The sequence below is a fragment of the Ips typographus genome, linkage group LG3 (genome assembly GCF_016097725.1).
Source record: "Ips typographus isolate SLU linkage group LG3, UJ_Ityp_2.0, whole genome shotgun sequence".
In the NCBI taxonomy this organism is placed as follows: domain Eukaryota; kingdom Metazoa; phylum Arthropoda; class Insecta; order Coleoptera; family Curculionidae; genus Ips; species Ips typographus.
The window spans coordinates 4551935-4571926 of NC_138424.1; the positions used below are offsets into that span (position 1 = coordinate 4551935).

The window sequence follows — 19992 nt, forward strand, 5'->3', positions numbered from 1 at the left end:
AACGAAAGAAAATCACACATAAATTAAAATATCATCTCCTGGACAATTTGACAGCTATTGCAAAAATCAATGTAAATTGAGTCACACTGATTTTGTTACTTTTCAAGTATGTTTCGTAGTTTTGTACCTCTATGGGATCGAACTTGACAGTTTACAGGCTTAGGACAGAACTCTAACCGACGGTCAAATGTCATAACCGTCAAAATTCCACTCATAAAGCTATAGAATACGTTTGGTACTGTATTCTATAATGGTCTCACTGAATTTTAAGACTGTTTTGCGGTTTTACAACTTTATAGAGAGAATTTTGAAGGTTTTCAAATTTGAAAATAGACTAAAATTAAGTCAGAAACACACAACCAAAAATAAGCACCAAAAATGCACTGATAAAATTATAAAATGCATTCAATAAAAGTCAAACTGATTTAGTTATTTCTCAAGAATGTTTCATTGTTTTGTACCTTCATAGAATTGAATTTGACAGTTTTCAGGTTTAGAACAGAACAAAAGACAGAGCTGTAACCTATAACTGATGGCCAAATGTCATAACTGACAAAATTCCACTAATTAAGCTATAAAATACGTTTGGAACTGTTTATACTGATTTTACTGGTTGATATACAAATTGGTTTTCTTATAGTGTTTTCCTTTTATACACTGTGAGCAAAAATCATGTTGTAACATTTATAGGAATTATACAGAGTGCTCCATAAAGTAAGTCAATATAAAATTTGTATTTTTTAAACGTTATTGCAAAACAAAACTTATTTTTATAATCAAAATCTGAAAAAAACAATATTATTATTATGCCGTACAAAAATAACATAAATTTCCAATTTAAAAAATGCATCTTTGATATGCACCTAATTAATGGAGCATCCTGTATCATCCAATACAGGGATTTTTGTTATTGGAAGCGTGCTTTCCAAAATAAGATGGTTTGAAACTTTTTGCAAACAGTGTATAATAATTTACCAGTAATCGTTATCATAACATCATAACATAGGACGTGAAAATTAAAACAAATACTTTAATGTCGATTTCGTAGATTTCTCAATGAACTTCAATAGTCACGTTTACTTGAAAAATGCCAAATATTGATAAGGTAGAAAGTTGTTAGAAACCAATCGGTTCGTTTAGACAATTTTCTTTAATGATGGACCACAAGGGTGGGCAAAGATTAGGCAGCAATGATACGCAAAAATAGAACATAAAGACATTCATAATTTTATATTTATTTATTTTATAATATTATCATGTTTCAAAATTTTCATGTGTATAGTTCTCTTTGTAAATATCGACTTTTACTTCCAATAATTTAAAAGTCAAATATCGTCATAATTCAAATTTCAAAAAATTCAGTACACTTATAGGATATTTCCTTAATTGCTAATTATCATACGTGTAACGTCGCATGTAATTTTTTAACGCATGACAACAGTGTACCTAACCAATTTATGAACACAACACAGTAACGGACAAAAAAAACTTTAATGTATCGGCATTTTTGTTTAAAAAAGAAGCAAATACTATACAAGGTTTGGCACGTATCACAGCAAAACCATGTGTTTTGCTTAAGAAAATAAGCTTAGTATCACATCATCATCAAATTATTATTTTAATTAATAACCAAGGTTGGTGAAATAGTACCTGGGACGTCATAGTCGTTTGAAATCCTTAATTTCTCAGTTAATATACCTTTAAAAAAAGGAAACTTATTTATATTTCATTTGCATTGAATCTCATTTTTAATAGAAAAAAGTTGTTATAGTTCAACCAAATCCCTTCATTTATGAGTTTTTCTCTAAAATTAGAGAGCGAGTATTTTATCTTACATTAATCAATGTCTGACTTGACGTTTCCAGATTTACTGTCAAATTCCCTGGATATAACAGAGTACATTAAAAATAGGCTCATACACAGAAAATCCAAACCTCAAAACTCGTAGGTTTGATCTATTGTAAATGACCCAAAATAGCTCGAGCTTAATCCAAGAAAAATACATTATTGTTTGGCTTTCTTTATTTCGCGATCCCACAATAGAGTCGGGCAAATGTTATCAATTTTTCTCAGCTCGTCCCCAAAGTAGACCGCTCAGTCATCAACTAATCCAAGATCAGCAACGTTTCGGATATATTGACTGAGACGCTTAATGAAAAAAATGCTTTTGTTGAATGTTTAATGGGCACCATTGTCTCGGAATCAACCCCTTCTGAGACGGTATCAGAATAAAAAATGACAAAAATGGCCGAACACCGATACCAAGTAAATTTAATCAGCGTCCCTTAATGCCCTCATCCATCGCCGCCATTTTCATCTATTCATCTTCGCATTAAAACCGTCAAAACAGTGACGGCGATGGCCCAATTTTTGTTATACTACTTTCAATAAGAATAATCAATCAGATTTAAATTTGCTTGATGGAACGTGCAGAGTTCCTTTTGTTACCTATACAAGGAATAAGCTGAGCATAATTTGAAAGGATGTGATACACGTTTTTTTAGAAAACGTATTTGGGAGGCGAACGTCACTGAATTTCCGAAAAAAAGGGGTAACATCCTTCGCCTTTTTCTAATCGGCCCCGTCCGTCGTTTGTTTTTCTTAATCGGCGATCGTCATTCATTTGTCTTTGGCTCGTGCTTTTTTCTCGCCGCGCCGGTTTTTAGCCACCCCTTGTCATATTTCTTTCAAACGGCCGAGATAAAGGGTTAAAGGATGTCGGGGTGTTTGTTTGCCCCCTCGTTACAAATTTAATAAGATTTGTCATTTTTGCATTACTTCCGTTTTTCGTTTGCGGGAAGCTGCGCGAATTTATTGTCGTTCTTATGTCCTGTCCAATTTAACCTCCCCCACCCCTTCCACAAACAAACCGAAAAACATTGAGGAGGAAGAATCAAATTGATCGAAATTACGTCAACGAATGAAAACCGGTTTCCCGTTATTAGGCAAAGGATTAAAACCATCAGATAATAAAGTAATCAGAGTTAATGTTCCATTAGGAAAATTGGATTCAAATATTGACAGAAATCTTAAATTCTAATTCCCGATCCAGATCGTTTATCAGATTAGTGTATTAATATTGCTGGGCCTGAAATAAAGGACGGACCACAGTCAACTCACCTGGATTTTAATTTTTCAATAATCAATTTAAGGCTAAAACTTCAGTCATTTTGCAGTGGTGCAGTTTATTGGCAATAACCGACGAAATAAACCTCATTTCAATGAGTTCTGGTGAGTTATTCAGAAACATTTAAAAAAAATAACTAAAACCAGTTTACTATCACCTGATCATAATTGATGAGACAATATTAGTATTCGATTGTTCCTTGGAACACGCGAACAAGGCCTACGACATCATTCCCTAATGACTTTCAATCTTTCGAAAATTAATCATCGGAACGATAGGGACAGTAATAAGCCCCGCAGCATTGACATTTACGCGCTCCATTAGTTAAAGTAACCTTTTAATGATTTTACATTTTGAGGGGAAAGAGTCACTTTAAAAACCGTTTTCAGGGAAATTGACGCTTCGCATACTGGAAAGGTCAATTTGAGCTGGAAATCCAGGTTCAAACCGAAAAAAGAGAGAGTTAAAAAGCCATCAAAAAGTATTTTTTAAATTCGTTCCTGGTGATATTAAAATTAGTTAATGAGCAGGCAGCCAAGTAACTTTGACAGTCAAACTGATGGTCAGAATTTATTTAACATCGTAATTTATTGAATTTTAGTCATCCCTTATGTAACTGGGTCTTAAGTACATCACACACCCCAATCCTGAATTAAAAACATGGAATCCTCCGTCATAAACAATTTGGCTAATCGCCGTAGAAACAAATTAACTAAGAAAAAAATAAGGAAAAAGGGGGCATAGATCTCACTAATCTGTCCCCTTAAATTTCACCCCCATTCACCCCGGGAAAACGTCGGCAAGCATATTAATTGAATGGCCGTACATTTTTCTGTAAGACGACAGGCGAGCCGACGTGTTTTAATGTTAATCCACCTTTCCAACCTCCCCTTTTCCCACCACCCCCACGGGATTTATATATTTTTCCGTTGTTTTTTTTTCTCTCCTGTTATCGATTTAATTTCTAATGAGGCTCTTTATTTCGTTTCGCTTAATGTAAGCCGCTTTAGTGTTTGGGAAACAAAATGGAATTCGGGGGATGAGGGTCATAAAAACATCGTATAAATTTGAATAAAATTAAAAATCAATGTATAAGAATAAGTCGCTATTTTGCTTAATCATGGTGTTAGGTCCAGGTTAGGTTAGGTCCAATATTTACCATAAATTTGAATGACTATGTTTTGCAATCAATTGGAAAAATGAAGTAAACAGTCAAACTTTCGGCTCAGAGGTGCAATTCAGAATCTTCAGCCAGAAACTTAGTCAAGCAAGTTAATACAAATTTTTCTAGACTATAACTTAAGTTTCGTATTTACTGGCAAAATTCAAAGGCCTTGGTTTAAATTTTGCAGTAACAAAATGCATCTGTAAGTTTTCAACACTTCTCACAACAAATATAAATGATCAAATAATCCCACCAGGCTGAAAAGAAGCTCCCATTTACAAAAAAACGTAATAAAAACGGTGTAATTACAGATAAATCTCGGTCACAAGTAAAATTACTATTACCTACAACATATTGGCTCTAACGAAATAGAAGAACAAGCAAAATTTCGGTCCAGCCGATCCTCTGTTGACCATATACTTAGTCTTGTGCAACTCAATGAGAAAAAATTGCTACCTACTAGATGTTTACCTGCTTTTCGTTGACCTTACAATGTTGTTTCTGTCCAAACCCTTTAAAAATAGTAGGGTTACAAAGTTCTCTACAGTGAGAGTAGATTCGTCTTTCACAACAATTTGCCTTTCTTGGACTGAAACAGTTCTTTCCTTCTTCCTCCACTCTAGTTTATGAGCAGTTTCTTCAGTCGATACACCTCTTTTCGATGACTCTCTTACTGGTGATCACTTTCTTAGTGAAAAGTTCTTTAACCACATATTTGGGTAAGTCTTCCACTACTTGGTGATCTGGTAAAACTTCACCGAGACGCATTTCAATTAACTGTATTTCCAAAAGGTCTAATATTTCATACCGCAGTGAAATCTTGTTCCTCTAACTATATTGGGTTTGCTGTCTTAGGTTTTTTTTTCTTTAGACATTTAACTTCTTCAATCATCTTCCACAGTAACAATTTCAATTACTTCTTCTTTGTCGCCCTTCTTTTACCTTCTTCTTCTGCACCACGGTTTTTTTTTGAACATTCAACTAATCTAGGACAACAGTTTCCTGGATTTTACTGGCATTTTTACATTACAACTCAGGTAGTTCTTCTAGGGTATTCAGGAAGTGCAACTTCTGCTTCTACTATTACTACAGTAATAGGGACTGTCTCCTCTTTTTTGTTGTTAATATAGTGAGCGTCTCTCTTCTATTATCATGCTTCTTGAAAATATTCCTAGTTTTGGCTAGTTATTTCTTGGACTCTATTTGTTCAATGATAGAAGGTTACTCTACAACTGCTTCAACAGTGTACACAGGTTCTTCAATTTATTTCAGTCCTACTCTAATCTGGGGAGTTTGAGTCTTCTTTCTATATAGTTACAATTTCAGTTCACTCTTACTTATCTTTTTTATTATTTTCTTCTTTTTACTTCTTCTACTAAGACTTCTTCAATTAAAAAAGTTAGTACTTCTAGTCAAGTCAATTTTCTTGCGTTTCTTCAGTTTTGTTTATAATTCATGGCACTTCAATCAACTCTCAAAATAAATTTAATCAATTTTTGTTTTCTTCAGGAGCTTCTGTAGCAACAAAAGTTTCAGGAAATTTACCTTCTGCTTCTACAGTAACAATTAAAGTAGTTTCTTCCTTGTTTCCTTTGCGTTTCTTAATTGTGAAAAAACTTAACATCTTTAAAATATGTCTAAATCTTTATTGTTTTATTCTTACTTATTTTTTTTTGTTAACTGAATTTCTTGGTTTAAATTTAATACTTTTTTGAACGTGTGACATACCTACGTGAATTCAAGCTACGTGGGGGAGAACTAAAATTGAATAAAATACGATGTTATGAATTATTTTAGAAAAACATAACGTTGCGTTTTATTGTCCCCGCGACGTTCCGAGACTATTCGAAAGCGCGGAAAAATCGACATTATCAGACAATAAATAAGGCGGAAGTGCACCCAAAGCGTCGCAAAGAGGGTGATATGTGACAAACTTTCCCAATGGAAAAATGGGGAAAACATCTGCATATATTGGGCGTCAATAAAGTTACTGGGCGAAATTTATGACGATCAGTTTAAAACTAGACGGAAAATCAAAGTAGACTAGTATGACGTAACAATAGAAAAATTTATATTCTCTACTTTCGGTTGACAGACTTTGACATTTGGTATGCAATCAAAAGTACAATTTTTCCATCAAAAGTGTCAGAGCAAAAAATCGTTACTTTTCGCACGGGCGTCTGTCGCAACGGCATTAGCTGAAAACGGGCCGAATAAAACTGATTATATTCCGGGCAAACTATCACCGTATATTTCTGTTATCCTTGGGGAGTCGTGGTCATTTTTCTACATTCCTTCGGGATCGCCCGATATAGCTTATTGCCTGTGTTTCTAGTTTTCTTCTTGGCTGATTCGGGAATGGTTTCCGGGTATCCGAGAGGCGACTTATTGAGTCCATATGTTTGCTTAATTTAGGGTCGTATGTCACGTGAATGGAATCTTTTTGTGTTGTCTTTCTTTTTTATGTCTTGATTATATCTTTATTTGCTTGTCATGCTTTGGAAACGTTACCAAACAGTTATAATGGTATTGCAGTGACGTTCCACCAATTTTGTTAATGAATTAACTGATTCATTACACTAATTCAGATCATTGAGACTTTGTTAGGGAAGTTTAATTATTTTTGCATGAGATTTGAGATGAAGTTTCAGATTGCAAACTGCAGATGTCACTGGGGTGGAAGAAAGATAATATTAGTACGTTTAAATTGTTAAGCCCTTTTGGCAATGCAATAAGAAACTACAAAATTGGTGTCATGTGACGTTATGCATTTATTATAGTGAGATAATTTTCCCACAAACCTTAATCACCTCGGCAAATCTTAGAGAATACTACTGAACCACTACAAATTTTTGAGTAATACTGTATATTAGGTGTAACAACTGGTTTTCCACCTGAATGTATTCTAGTTCAATCGAAGCAAATCAAATATATTTATAATTACAAAACAAGAAGTACATCAAATTTCAGTATTTGCTTTCAAAAATATATTGCAAAAGTCATCGGACTCATCAAAACTTCTTGAATTTCGTATCAACTGCCCAATGTTTGGACTTATTACCATCAAACGGTGTAATGAAAACCAAGTGAGAAGCTTGAAAGAGTGTTTCTAGTTTATTATGCAAATCTCTCTAAGCTTTACAAACCAAATATACCTTATGATCAAGGTACACGAGGCGAACTCTAGAAAATTCACTCTTTTTTGTCACTCACAATTGACGTGAATGACAAGAAAAAGAAGCCAAAAAGCCTGAGACTTTTGCAGTGACTGAAGAGATTACTGGAGAAACAAAGAAGAAACCTAAGAGAATCTTGCTGAGAAGGTAGAGGAAATTCCTTGGACCGAGTAAGTCCAACTCAAACGCACACCAAAAGCTCAGAAACCTGTTGAAGGAAAACCTGAAAAAATCCAATGGAAACCTGTAAAGAGAGCGTAAGCTCCAGTTGAGGAAAAAACACTATTTATTGAAGAACTGCCTGGAGAAATCTGGAAGACCACAGTCAATGATAAATTAAAAGTAAAAGACACAAGTCACCAAGAACAAACCACGCAAATCGGCACAGTGGGAGAAGAAGAAAAAGCACCCCAAACTACAGTAACAGTAGAAGAACAACCTAACGAAGATCTAGAAGCGGTACCGCCAATATATAGAGTTGAAGAACTACCTGAACAAGTCACTCAAAGGAAGAGAGTCATTATAGACCAAAAAGGTTGGCAAAGAAGAAGTTACTGAAATTGTTAACAAAGAAATTGAAGGCTACAAACCTGAAGTTACAATCACCACTGAGGAGGTTGAAAAACCCTCAGAAGTCCCAGAAAACGTTTCCTACAGTGTTCAAGAACTTCCTTTGGAAGCACAGGAAACTGTAGTTATTGTTAAAGGTGTAGTCAGAAAGAAGATACAAAAAAGAGTTCTCTACGTAAAGAAAAATATGGCAAACAAGAAGTATCCGAAATTATCACTGTAGAAGAAAAAAGTAAACTTCCCAAAACCCAAGTCATCGTCCATGAAGAACAACCGCAAGAAGAACAGGTGATTGAAGAATTACCAGAAGATGTTCAAGAAGTCACAGTGCTTGAAGACGGTGAAGTGTTTGAAGTTTTGAAGAACTGGAGGCTGTGCAACCAATCTTCACTATTGAGATGCTCCCTGAACAAATCACACAAACCACAGTAGTGGAGAGAGGAGTTGAAAAGAACGTAACTCAAAAGAAGAGAGTAATAAAAACTAAAAAAGGTGAAAGGAAAAAACCTAAAGTTACTGTTACACCTGAAGAAGTGGAAAACACCACAGAACTTCCTGAAGAACGTTTTTACACCATTCAAGAATTGCTTATGGAAATTCAAGAGACTGTAGTTATCGATAAGGACTAAAAAGATAATCTAGAAGAAGAAAACTCTTCGTAAAGAAAAAGATGGAAAACAGCAGATAACTGAAATTAAACCTGCCAAACAAGTTACAGTAGTAGAGGGAGTAGTGAGAAAGGTTACGAAAAAACGTATTTTAAAGAAGAAGAAATAACTATGAGGGATGAATGCAAAAAAAACTAGTCAGTGTCACTGAAGAAACACCTGAACAAACCAAGAAAATTAAGCAAAAGCCTGAAGTTTCTTGGAGTGAACAGATACAACTTAGGAGAACTCCCAAAGCCAAAAAGATAGAACTAAAAAACCGGAAGAAGTTCAATTGCGTCTTCTGAAGAAAGGTAAAGTTCCTGTAAAAGTAGTCTTGAAGAAGTCCAGCAAACCACAGTAATATATAAAGGCAAAGCCACAACAAGGACCACCACTAAGAAGCGTACACAACAGTCCACAACAGTTGCTAAAGGTGATACACAAGATTCAACAAAATTCAGAAAAAAAAGCAAGTTAAATTTTTTACTGCAACCATATTACACACCCTAACAAGTTATTTCCGACTTAATTAAATTGAGAGAATAGCATCGGAAAGTAGAACGTAAATCGTAAAATATAAGACAGAGAAACAGCCCATCGCCTTTAACTGTTACGTTAACGGTTATGGCAGGACAAAGGACCGGGAGGAGTGAGTTAAATAAGACCTGCAGGAATTCCTCGCAGAGCATAAAACGAGAGTGGCCTATTCAGTACCCTTAAAAACAAAAGCGACGAATAAAAAGGGTGAGTCAAAACGCATCGGTCAAGCAATAATTAATCCGGTAACTGATGCGTGGCCATAAACTAATTAAATATTTTTTATCGTTATCCTACTAGCCGTCGAGGCCCGTTCGATATCGCACTTAATGGATATCCATATGGAAATAATGAATAAACATGCCGAGCGAAATTTGTCACAAAGGTATGTAACATTAATCGAGGGAGCGCCCATATCCATTAATAGGAATTACTAATCTGTTGCCATATTTAATTTTTAGGCAGGCACGGCATCACATGCACAAACATGCCTAATTACTTAGACGACATGAACCGAAAAGAAAATTCATTCGGTTTGATTTCGGGGCGGGGGATGATACCTCGATGCGTGATCGACTTAATTTTTTTTTTCGGAGTTGTTTTATGCCGCCCCCGCGACACCCTAAACCGGACGAATTATGTCAACGCCGCGTACACGTAATAAGGGAAGGTTATAAGGACGTTTTGGGGTTTTAAGGGTTGCCGATTAATTTTCCGAACGTCTTGTACGATGGTCGCGTTTCGGTATTGTCGTCATAATGAGCGCGTTTGAGAAATTATGAAACTGATACCCAAAGGGTTTTACTTGGGCGGGTCCGCCCTACACCTGCTGGGTTACAATTAAACTCTATTTAATTAATCTATTGTCACTGCAAACACTCTAAGGGTATGTATATTCACTACCGGTTAGCCCATCTAACCAACTGTTCTAAACGTCAGTTAAATACTAGCTTTACACCAACGAATTGATGACCTTATTCACGAAGCGACTTATGAACGAATTTTTCTACATCAGATTCGACGTGTATAAATTCACGTCCATTTCTTCATAAAATAGAACCTCTTCTAATTTTCATCAAAAATAAACGAAACGAATCTTTTTAATTATTAGGAAATTATTTCTCAAAATAATAATTAGTATTTTATTATTTTTTAAGTGTAATGGATTTTGACGATGATTAAAAAATATTCAATTTCTTTGAAAATGGTTTTCCAAAAGAAAAGCATGAAAGTTCCAACTATTTCGACAAACTAGAGAATTGATTGACTGTCGGCTCTTGATTGACTTTTTCGCAATTTTTCTCCAAGTGACTACCAATTATTTGAATTCAAAAATTCGGAGATGTCAATGTCACAGATGTTTCGACAAATCTAGATCATCAGATTTCGGTAATTCAAAACGAACAATATGACAAAACTTTTGCTCATTTGGTTGATAACCAAAATGCCATCTCTAGATATTTTGCTGAAAAACCAATCAATTTTTATTAATCAGGGATTGAAAATCTACTCACTAGATGACAAAAGGTTAATGACAAAGATGTGGAATATACCACTGAGTAAAAATAAAGACTCGTTAAAAGTGTATGTGGCGATTAAAGGCCGTTTAAAAAATTTATTGCAACATTTTTAAAATGTGGTTATTTTTAATTATTTTGTTTTAAATTTAAAAAGTAAGTTTTTTTGTCAGCAAAATGAGATAAGCAAAATTACATTTCAATTTGCCCTCTTAAGGTAAACATTTTACGAACAGCGTTGTACAGGGTGGATTAAAAAAATCATACAAAATAAAAATCAAATGTGTTACCATACAAATAAACGATGTTATCTTTATTTGGTAAATTTAATCGAAAATAACGGTTTTTAATTTTAAAAAAACCCTTGGCATGCTATCCACCAACTTTGCAATAAAATTTTGGGGAATTGCCTCCCATTCAACCCTCACCATTTCTGCTAACTCATTCAAATTTTGAATTTAATGCTCTGATACCATTATTTTCTATTAAAATTACCAAACACGAAGATTTACAATAAAACGTATGATTTTATTTTGATTATTTTTTTTTGGTTAAGTTTTTACTTAAATTGGGTAGTTTTAAGTGTAATTTTTCTAATCCCGTATTTTTTTCCGGAAAAGATCTAAAGAAGTTGTTGAAATTGAAACAAAAGAATTAAAAGTAACCAAATTTTACAATAAATTTTGTAAATGGCGTTTTTGGCGAAAACGTCTAGAGATATGAATTGGATTATTAAACAAATAGTGTGCTTCTTTATCCAAAATCATTAATTTCTATTAAAATTACTGAAAATGCTAAGATTTCTGATAAAACATATGATTTTATTTTCAAAGTTTTTTTTAATTAATAAAATTAGCAAATTTGAATGGTGGTTTTTAAATTTACATTTGCTAAGTACTTCAACATATTAGAATAGGTCAATAGTATTAAAAACTAGTTAATTCTAAAGGGTGTTTCACGTTTAAAGCGTCATTAAATTAGGATTGATTGAATTTTGAATAAAACTTTGGCACCCGGTGTTTCTGAAACAAAACATGTATAATATTATAGTATACAGGATGTCCCAAAACTATTTAGACGCTAAATACTCGTATCTCAGTCTCTGTAGATTTCAGAGGAAAAAGTTTATGGTCATGAAAAGGTGCTTCAATGACAATTTACTTATATGTACAGAGTGGATCAAAATTGAATTACTTTTGAGTGGTTCTAACCAGATTTGGCTTGCATGTTCTTATCTTAACTTTTTGAGATCTATCATTTTGGTTTAATTTTGACGAGCAAAAAAATTGACACCTTAAATCTAAAAAAGTTAAGGTAGGAACATGCAAGCCGTTTTGTTCTATCTTATTCTGGTTAGGAGCGACGACACTCCAAAATCTGAAAATGTCATTTATCATCAGCAGACGCTTTCTGTATTTCGTTCAAAATTTCAATTGTTATCACTTCTAAATAAATTATTACTTGTAGACAGTATTAAAGCTGAAATACTAAACCAACCGGTTAAAATTCAAGATAATAAGGCATCTAATATATTCGGTTAATAAATTTAACACAGTTGCGTGTACGAAATACCATCCCATCCCCTTTATTGCCGACAAAAACAGGCGTCTTAAGTCAACCGATACCCCTTCCTCGAATTTAGAGCGTCCTGATACAAGAATATGGGAACCCTGTCGGCGATAAATTACGCGATTTTTGGCCAAGGTGGGCCCCAAAACATAATATAGTATTTAATAAGACGGCCGTAATTAACACCACACAGTCGAGTATTACAAAATACCAACACACGATAACGTATAGTCTATACTGAATTCTGGAAATTTGTTGGGGACAACCAGGACAGGGGGGGTTATTCAGTTAAAACCTGTGCGAAAGAGAGGGATGGAGATAGGTGACGGTCTAATGTTAAACTATCTTCTCTGGATGCGGAGCGAAAGTGTCTTGTGGCACAATTTATGGAGATTGTTGGAAAATGTGCAGAGAGGAATTAGATTGTTGTACAACCCTTATTTACTAAAAGTGTCATTGATAACTTCTCTCAATTCTGTTATTAAAACAGTTTGATGTGATGTAAACGATAACTTTGTTGATGAAATCAATTGTAATTACAGTGTGTGAGCTGAAAATAGTGACCTGGACACTCTCGATCCGGTCCTGTAAATTAACTAAACACATACAGAGTCCATACGATGCAAGGGAAAATAATGCCGAAAATGGGATAGTTTGAATACGCCGAGCATGTTGCGTTGTAAATTAACGACACAGTAAATTTCCGAACCTACCCCATCAGTGATTAACGGCTTTAGGGGTTCACAAAAATTTCGAAATTCACTTCAAAGAATGTCGTTTTAATTAACACCCGTTCACATATACAAGTGATGAGTTTTCTTCACCTTTCTGGAAATCATTTCTCCGTTCCCTCCCCCCTCCTGGTCGACTACTTTTAATTTTCATTTTCCCCGAGTTAGGTATCAATTATTCAATTATGCAAATATCCGTTCGCTACCCCCTTGAGACGGATCTCAAGAAATTCAAAATCCGCTCCGAATATGATTTCGGATTATGGATATTTTAAATAGTACGAGTGCCGCCCTAAAATGACACTTTCGTTATGAATATTCATGATGGAATTGGGAAAATGGGGAGTCGACGCCTCATGTCTTTCAACCCCTTCTCGAGACAACTTTTAGTTTCACTCTACCAAGGGCTCGTTCACGATTCTTTGTGAATCGATTTTGTTAAAAGATCACAACCCTTTAATATTTAAGTTGATTTTATAAATAATTAATACACTGTGAATACTTGATGTAGCGAATTAGTTTCTACAGATTAGTAATGGTGATATCGATAACTAGGAGAAATACTACAATAAGTTGCGCAAGTTTAAAAGAAACCAAAGCGTAAAAAACCTTTTCAAACATTTTTCATTAAAGAAAATAATTTCAGTTTTCAATTTTCATGTTTTGTTTTTTAGTTACATTCATCTACTTCAATTTTTCCAACACGAACCTCTTAGATTTAATTTCGTATTTTAGTAGCTTACAGAGTACAGACCTACCAAAATTAATGATGTAACACACTTGTCAGAAAATTGTATCTAGTGCATTACTAGTACTGTAGTAGTACCAATTTTTAAAAAGTTTAGCAATTAGTATTGATATGTTGTCATAATAAATGGATAATTTAGGTTGGCATGATGATACAGGGTAGCAGCACAACTTACCTCAGACGAAATGTCAACGAAAACAGAAATACAGGGAGTCAAAGTTATTTTTTTTTAAATGGTCTTCTTTAAATAACTCACCAAAAACTTTACTTTCTATTTTGAGTTAGCGTGCTAAAACTGGAAGGATGGTTAGAACCCTTGCAGAGCCACATTTGCTCATCTATACCATTTTCTTCTAAATCTAATGGTTTCATTGTAAAAAAAGAAGAAAATGATAATATTGGGGTAAATCCAGGGTTTTCTAAAAAATAAATACTACAACCCGTTCAAAAGACATCCAAGTATAATAAAACTATTCCAGAAATTGAAAAATAAGAAAAATTGTCTTAAAAAGAAAAAAACAAATTTAAGGCCAAAAATCACAATATTACATAATTCCTTTATAGTGACGTTTTTCTTAGTTTTCACAATAAGTATTCACGCTTTTATTTTAGCTTCAGTAGCTCCAAATTGTTCAAATCTACGGTTTAAATTTTGCTTTTTTTCCATTACCTACAAATGTTTTCTAGATAATTTTGAGTTCCATTTTCTTTAACTTTAATAACTTGGTAATTTGAAGAGTTACATTCAAAGCGCATTAAAATTGGTACTTAATCTACACTCTAAGCCTTCTCAATATATTCCATCTAAAATTGTAGCTTTCACCGATTGTCTGCTAGAGGACGCTGGTCTCTATTTATTGACCAAAAACATTTCCAGCATTTTGGGTTTTCAATATTTTCGAAACCGAACAAAATCTTACGACAGAACTTTGAATTTGAACAATTTTTGTCTAATTTAATCGAACTTGTAACTGCCAGTTTAGAATATTGCAATAGTAGCCCAACCAATTAAATAACCCTGTCACAACTTTTGCTTTAATTCATTCTATTATAACTTTTGAATATTACAGAATTGTTTAATGTGTTTTTGTGAAATGTTTTAAACCCAAAAACTATAATTTAGACCGATTTACATACAATTAAAGCTTTTACAACTTTCCAAACTATGCCAGATCCTATACCAAGTTGAAGTTCTTCTACAGATAACTGGTTCACTTGACTAATTGAAAGCTTTCTCATACTTATAGATGTAATTTCAGACGATTTAATAAAATTTTATTGACTTTTTTACTGAAAAGACAAATCAGAGAGTTAAACGTTTGTAACCTTAACACATTAAAACAACCGAGAACGAATGCCTAACATTATCCAAAAAAGGCGAGGCAAAATTTTGTACCGACCGTATAAAAAATACCACTCCCTGACATATCCTAATAAATCCTGTTACAAATTAGACAAGTCATTACCAAAAAAAAATCGTGGAAATTCGTGGCATTAGTGCCGTTTTACCATTTAACTAATTAAAAGCCATGTTAAGTGCAAGAATGACGAATCACACACACTCACTCCGATGATTATCTGCGAGATTAATGACAATGGTTAAAGATCGAATTAGAAGACGATATGATTAAATTAGGTTTTCCCGGAGTCCAATTTTCAGTGTGATTTACTAGAATGGCGGTGTAAAATAACTAGGAACTGAGTTAGTGTAGGGTAAGACACAGAGGGCAACTATACCGTGTCCACTTAAACGTTGTTTAAGAGTATTCGTTTCGGGGCTTTGGGCTGATCGTAAACTCATTTGGGTCGGGAATTACGACTATTGCTCAACAGATTTTATTGCACGATTGGATTTTTTCTTGTGCTGTGCTGAAAAATAAAATTACAGTATTCTCCCTTTTTCAGTGTGTTCCCTCAGGGGCTGCTCGGGTGAATTACAACATGGAATCGAATGGGTAAAAAAAGGGTGTGAAACGCCTCCTGACAACTATCCAGTAATTAGTTGTGCATTTATTTGAACGCATAAATAACCAGTATCTGATGGATCTTAGACCCTCAGGGACCACGTACTCCACATTTTATTTGAAATTGGAATTTCGTTACCAAGACCGTACAACTGAAATCTAATTTAAAACAAAATTTACGAAATGAGATTTTTAATTCATCAAGCAGAACAAAAGGGAAACTGGATGGCAAATATTATTTCCATCAGGCTGTTAAAAAAGAAAAACAAATAATTCCTTCGTCGGAAAAACTTCGTCGTCTTCGTAACGAAGTTATCCGGAGTGGGCCTTGGGCTACAATTTACCTCCACGGGATCATACCTCCATGTCAATAACGAAATTACTCAACTTTTCTTATTATTATCTTCTGATATTACAGTTTTTCCCTTCGAAGAAAATTGCCTCGAAAAATTACTCGCGTGCCTCGATCTCCCGCGATTTTCCTCGAATCAATTAAAACTTTATAAAACGCAGAGTAGGCTGGAAAAATTGTTCCAAATTGTTTCTTATGAAGCATTTTTGTAATCCTCAAACCAATCATCAAAAACTCAAAAAGAATATATTCAATTCATTAGAACAGTTATTTGTTATGAAAATGGGATTGCCTTTTTCCCAAACATAATTTTTATAGAAACTATTTCTTGATTGTATCATTTCTATAGTAATTATCCCAAGCATAAATTTATCTGGATGTGAAAGTACCAGTTTTTTAACTAATTGGTTAAAATGTCTTGGATAGGCTAAGTTATCTGGTTCTAGAATGAGTTCCAAACAAAACTGTGTTTCCTAGTAACTAACTGACTGTAGTTCTTTGACATCAGAAGAGACAATATTACAAATGTGTACACAATTTTAAATTTATAGTTTACTATTACCAATTAGTTAAAAGAGATATTTTTTCGATAAAAAACTGGTAGCTTTATACCAAATTTAGGCACTATGGGATAAGAATACAAAGTCTTGCTTTTTTCTTGATTAAATATTCTGTTTTGCAATTATGGTAAGAAAAGTAATCTTCTACACGAAGAATTTACGGAAAACGGTAAATTATGGAGAATTTTCTTTTGCAAATCTTCTCAGAAAATGTATCATTCGTTAAATTCTCAGTAGTTTATCGAGAATATTCTTACGCTTCTTTTTAATTGCCAGTTGTGAATGAATGCTTGCTTTTTACCACAATCGAAACATGAAATCTGAAGCATTGCCTTCAAATTAAAAACTATTTAAAGCCCGTACTTTCACCTCAAAGATAATTTCTATACAAATGACGAAAATGACCAACCAAAAGCGTCCGATTTCACGATTTCTATAGAAATTATCTTTATAAAATTATTCAGAAGTGGAAGTACTGGCCCTTAAATGAAAAAAAATTGTCTAACTACTTTTCTATCAATACATTTAATCTAACAGCATAGCCAAGAGCATAGCTAAATAGTTGACAAATATTTCTCAAAATTTCATGTAGATTCCAAAAATAAAATGAAAAGCATGGCCTTGCAACAATTTAGGCAATTGAATTTTGCAGACCTTCACCCTCACCTTCACCAACCCAAAAATGTCAGTTTTTAGAGTCTAAAACACCTTTTCCACTTGGAAAATCTTGAAAATTACATTCAAATCAACGTTGTCAAAGTCAAAACTCTTGATTCAGTCATATTTACAGTGTCGAAAAGCTCAAGAAGCTTTCAATACATGTGGTTGGAAAAACGTGGACACCTTTCACAAACTGAACTGGCTATGATGTTTAATGACAGGCTTATATTTACCTGACAGCTGTCAAATCTCATTAAACAGTGCTGGAAAACTGTAAAATGTCAAATAGTTGTGTCTCTTCGATGAATCACGGCGCAAATTGTTATTAGTAACTCTGTGGAGTTAAATAACAGTTTAGGGCCTTAAATTCTGAAAAACACTTTACAGTGTGGCTCATAGTTAGCTGAGACTTGAGACTATCAAATGCCAAACAGTTGTTCCTTGTATTTACATCTCAATAATGCCCCAAATTGACATTTGTAAGGCTAAGTGACACACAAAACTTGACAGTTGTGACGTTAAGTGACGTAAGCATCAAAGTGCTCCTTAATGTCAGAATGGACAAATTTCGCTCCATGGACAAAACATATTTTTTTTAAATATTGGATTGAGTATTGGATATTTCTTGGGATCCAAGTAAGTTAAAACTTTTAGAGATAATCAGAGATACATTCTACACTTTTAGTATCACAGAGAAAAACTCCAAAACAGTTCACAATTTACCATTTTGAGAGTTAAACTTGTAAGTCTTCCTAATAAAACTGATTGCAATACATGACATGTAACATTTTAGTACTTAAGTATAGGTACACACCTTAATTACCTTAATATCACATAATGTTAAATTATCAGTTCTATCTAATCAATCAGACACTGTTGGAAGACAAAATTAAAACTAACACCAAATTGACACTTTTTCTGAGTTAAAAAGCAATGAGGGCAAAAATCTGACATTTTACAACAAGGTATGAAATCAAACAAGTAAACAGTTTCCTGGGGAAAAGATATCCAGTAAATAAATCTCAAACTTTCATTTCATGATTCAGAATTCAGACTGTAACTTTTTTACCTAAGAATGATAAGCAAACTGCAAACTTAAGTCTGGCTTAAAGTACAACAATTTAAATAGTTTAAACTACAAATTCAGATAGCACAAAAGCATTCAAACAATAATCTACAAACCATTTTTTGCATTTTATAGGAATTGTTATCATTCCAACAAGGATATAGAAAGTGAGGTTAACTTTTCTGTTTACATCCAAACTTAAACCTTTCAGGGGGTATTCCTAAATAAAACTTACCTGATGAACCACCTCGTCGCCCCTTTTTCCCCTGGCGGCCTTAATGTTAAGGGAAAGCACGCAATTATTCGAAAAATCCCATGTAAACAGCACCGAATCCCGGACTGCCAACAGATTCAGGGGCTTATTGACCTCTTTCGGGAGCACGGCGGCCGCTTCCTTGAATATTTTATGCTCGGTGATCCTTAAATAGTCCGTAGAACTCATTCTGAATAAAGTTTAAAAAGCTTTTAAAGTTTTAGTTGTAGAACGAAAATGTACACAAACAAATTTAAAAATGTGACAGTAAAATGTCACCGGCTGACACTGTTGACAGAGAACAGCTGCGTTACTAGAGATGGGCTGTGTATCAGTGGCCTGGAAAGTAGAGATGTGCTCTATAATATTTGCTGCTTATTTGAAATATTCGATACAAGTCGTAGTTGCCTCGGCCATTATTTTAACAAATATCACGTGACTGTCTAATTAAATAGTGTACCAGAATCACGTGATTGTTGTAACAGATGTCAAAGTTTGCTCAACCTAAGTTTTTTTTTGTAGCGTTTGACACAAAATGTACTTTAGCCGAGACTTTTATGCTTCCTAATTTGACAGTTGACAAGTCAGTGTCTAAGGAAATGGCGTTTTAGCATCATGTGACAACTGCCATAAACGTCAAAACCGACCAACTTTAGCCCAGTCTGGACGTAAAGCTCTAAAAATCCACATTACGGAGTTTTCTTGCAGCGTTAAACAAAATATCTTTTGAAATATTCTGAAAGTGTTACATGCTTCTAGATGCTCCTGAAAACTTTTGAAAAGTTGCCAGAAACTTCTACAATTCTTCTAAAACTTTCAAGGAATTCTAAAACTGCTAGAAACTTCTAGAATAATTTTGAAAGTGTTAGATGCCTCCAGTTGCTAATGAAAACCTTCGTAAAGTCTCCAGAAATTTCTAAAATTGTTCTAAAACTTTCCAAAGAATTCTAAAACTTCTGGAAACCTCTAGAATGATTCTAAAAGTGTTAGATGTTTTCAGATGCTACCAAAAACCTCCAAAAAGTTGCCAGAAACTTTTACAATTGTTCTAAAACTATTTAAAGCATTCTAAAACTTTTATAGGCTTCAAGAATGTTACTGAAACAATCAAAATCCTCCAAATACTACTGGGAACCTTCAAAAAGTTGCATAAAGCTTCTACAATTATTCTAAAACTTCTAAAGGCCTTTACAGTGACTCTGAGAGTGTTAGATGCCTCCAAGTGATATTGAAAGCCTTCAAAAAGTTGCCAAAAGTCTCTACAATTTTTCAAACATTTTCAAAAAATTCTAAAACTTCTAGAGACCTCTACAATGATTCTGAAGTAATCAAAAGCCTCCAAATGAT

General features: G+C 33.9%; 1 protein-coding gene and 1 long non-coding RNA gene across 2 annotated transcripts in view; one reads left to right on the forward strand and one right to left on the reverse strand.

Moving 5' to 3' along the window:
- mbo (Nuclear pore complex protein Nup88) overlaps positions 1 to 18920 on the reverse strand; it is a 55924-nt gene extending 37004 nt beyond the window's left edge. The window contains exon 1 of the mRNA XM_081976713.1: positions 18628 to 18920. Within this exon, the coding sequence (XP_081832839.1) occupies positions 18628 to 18834 (207 nt within the window). The 5' untranslated portion in view covers positions 18835 to 18920. The remainder of the gene's footprint in view (positions 1 to 18627) is intronic.
- LOC145727220 (uncharacterized) lies at positions 17664 to 18918 on the forward strand. The gene is made up of 2 exons (XR_014177808.1): positions 17664 to 17962; positions 18604 to 18918. It is a non-coding gene; the product is annotated as an uncharacterized LOC145727220 (long non-coding RNA).
- Positions 18921 to 19992: the final 1072 nt, after the last annotated feature.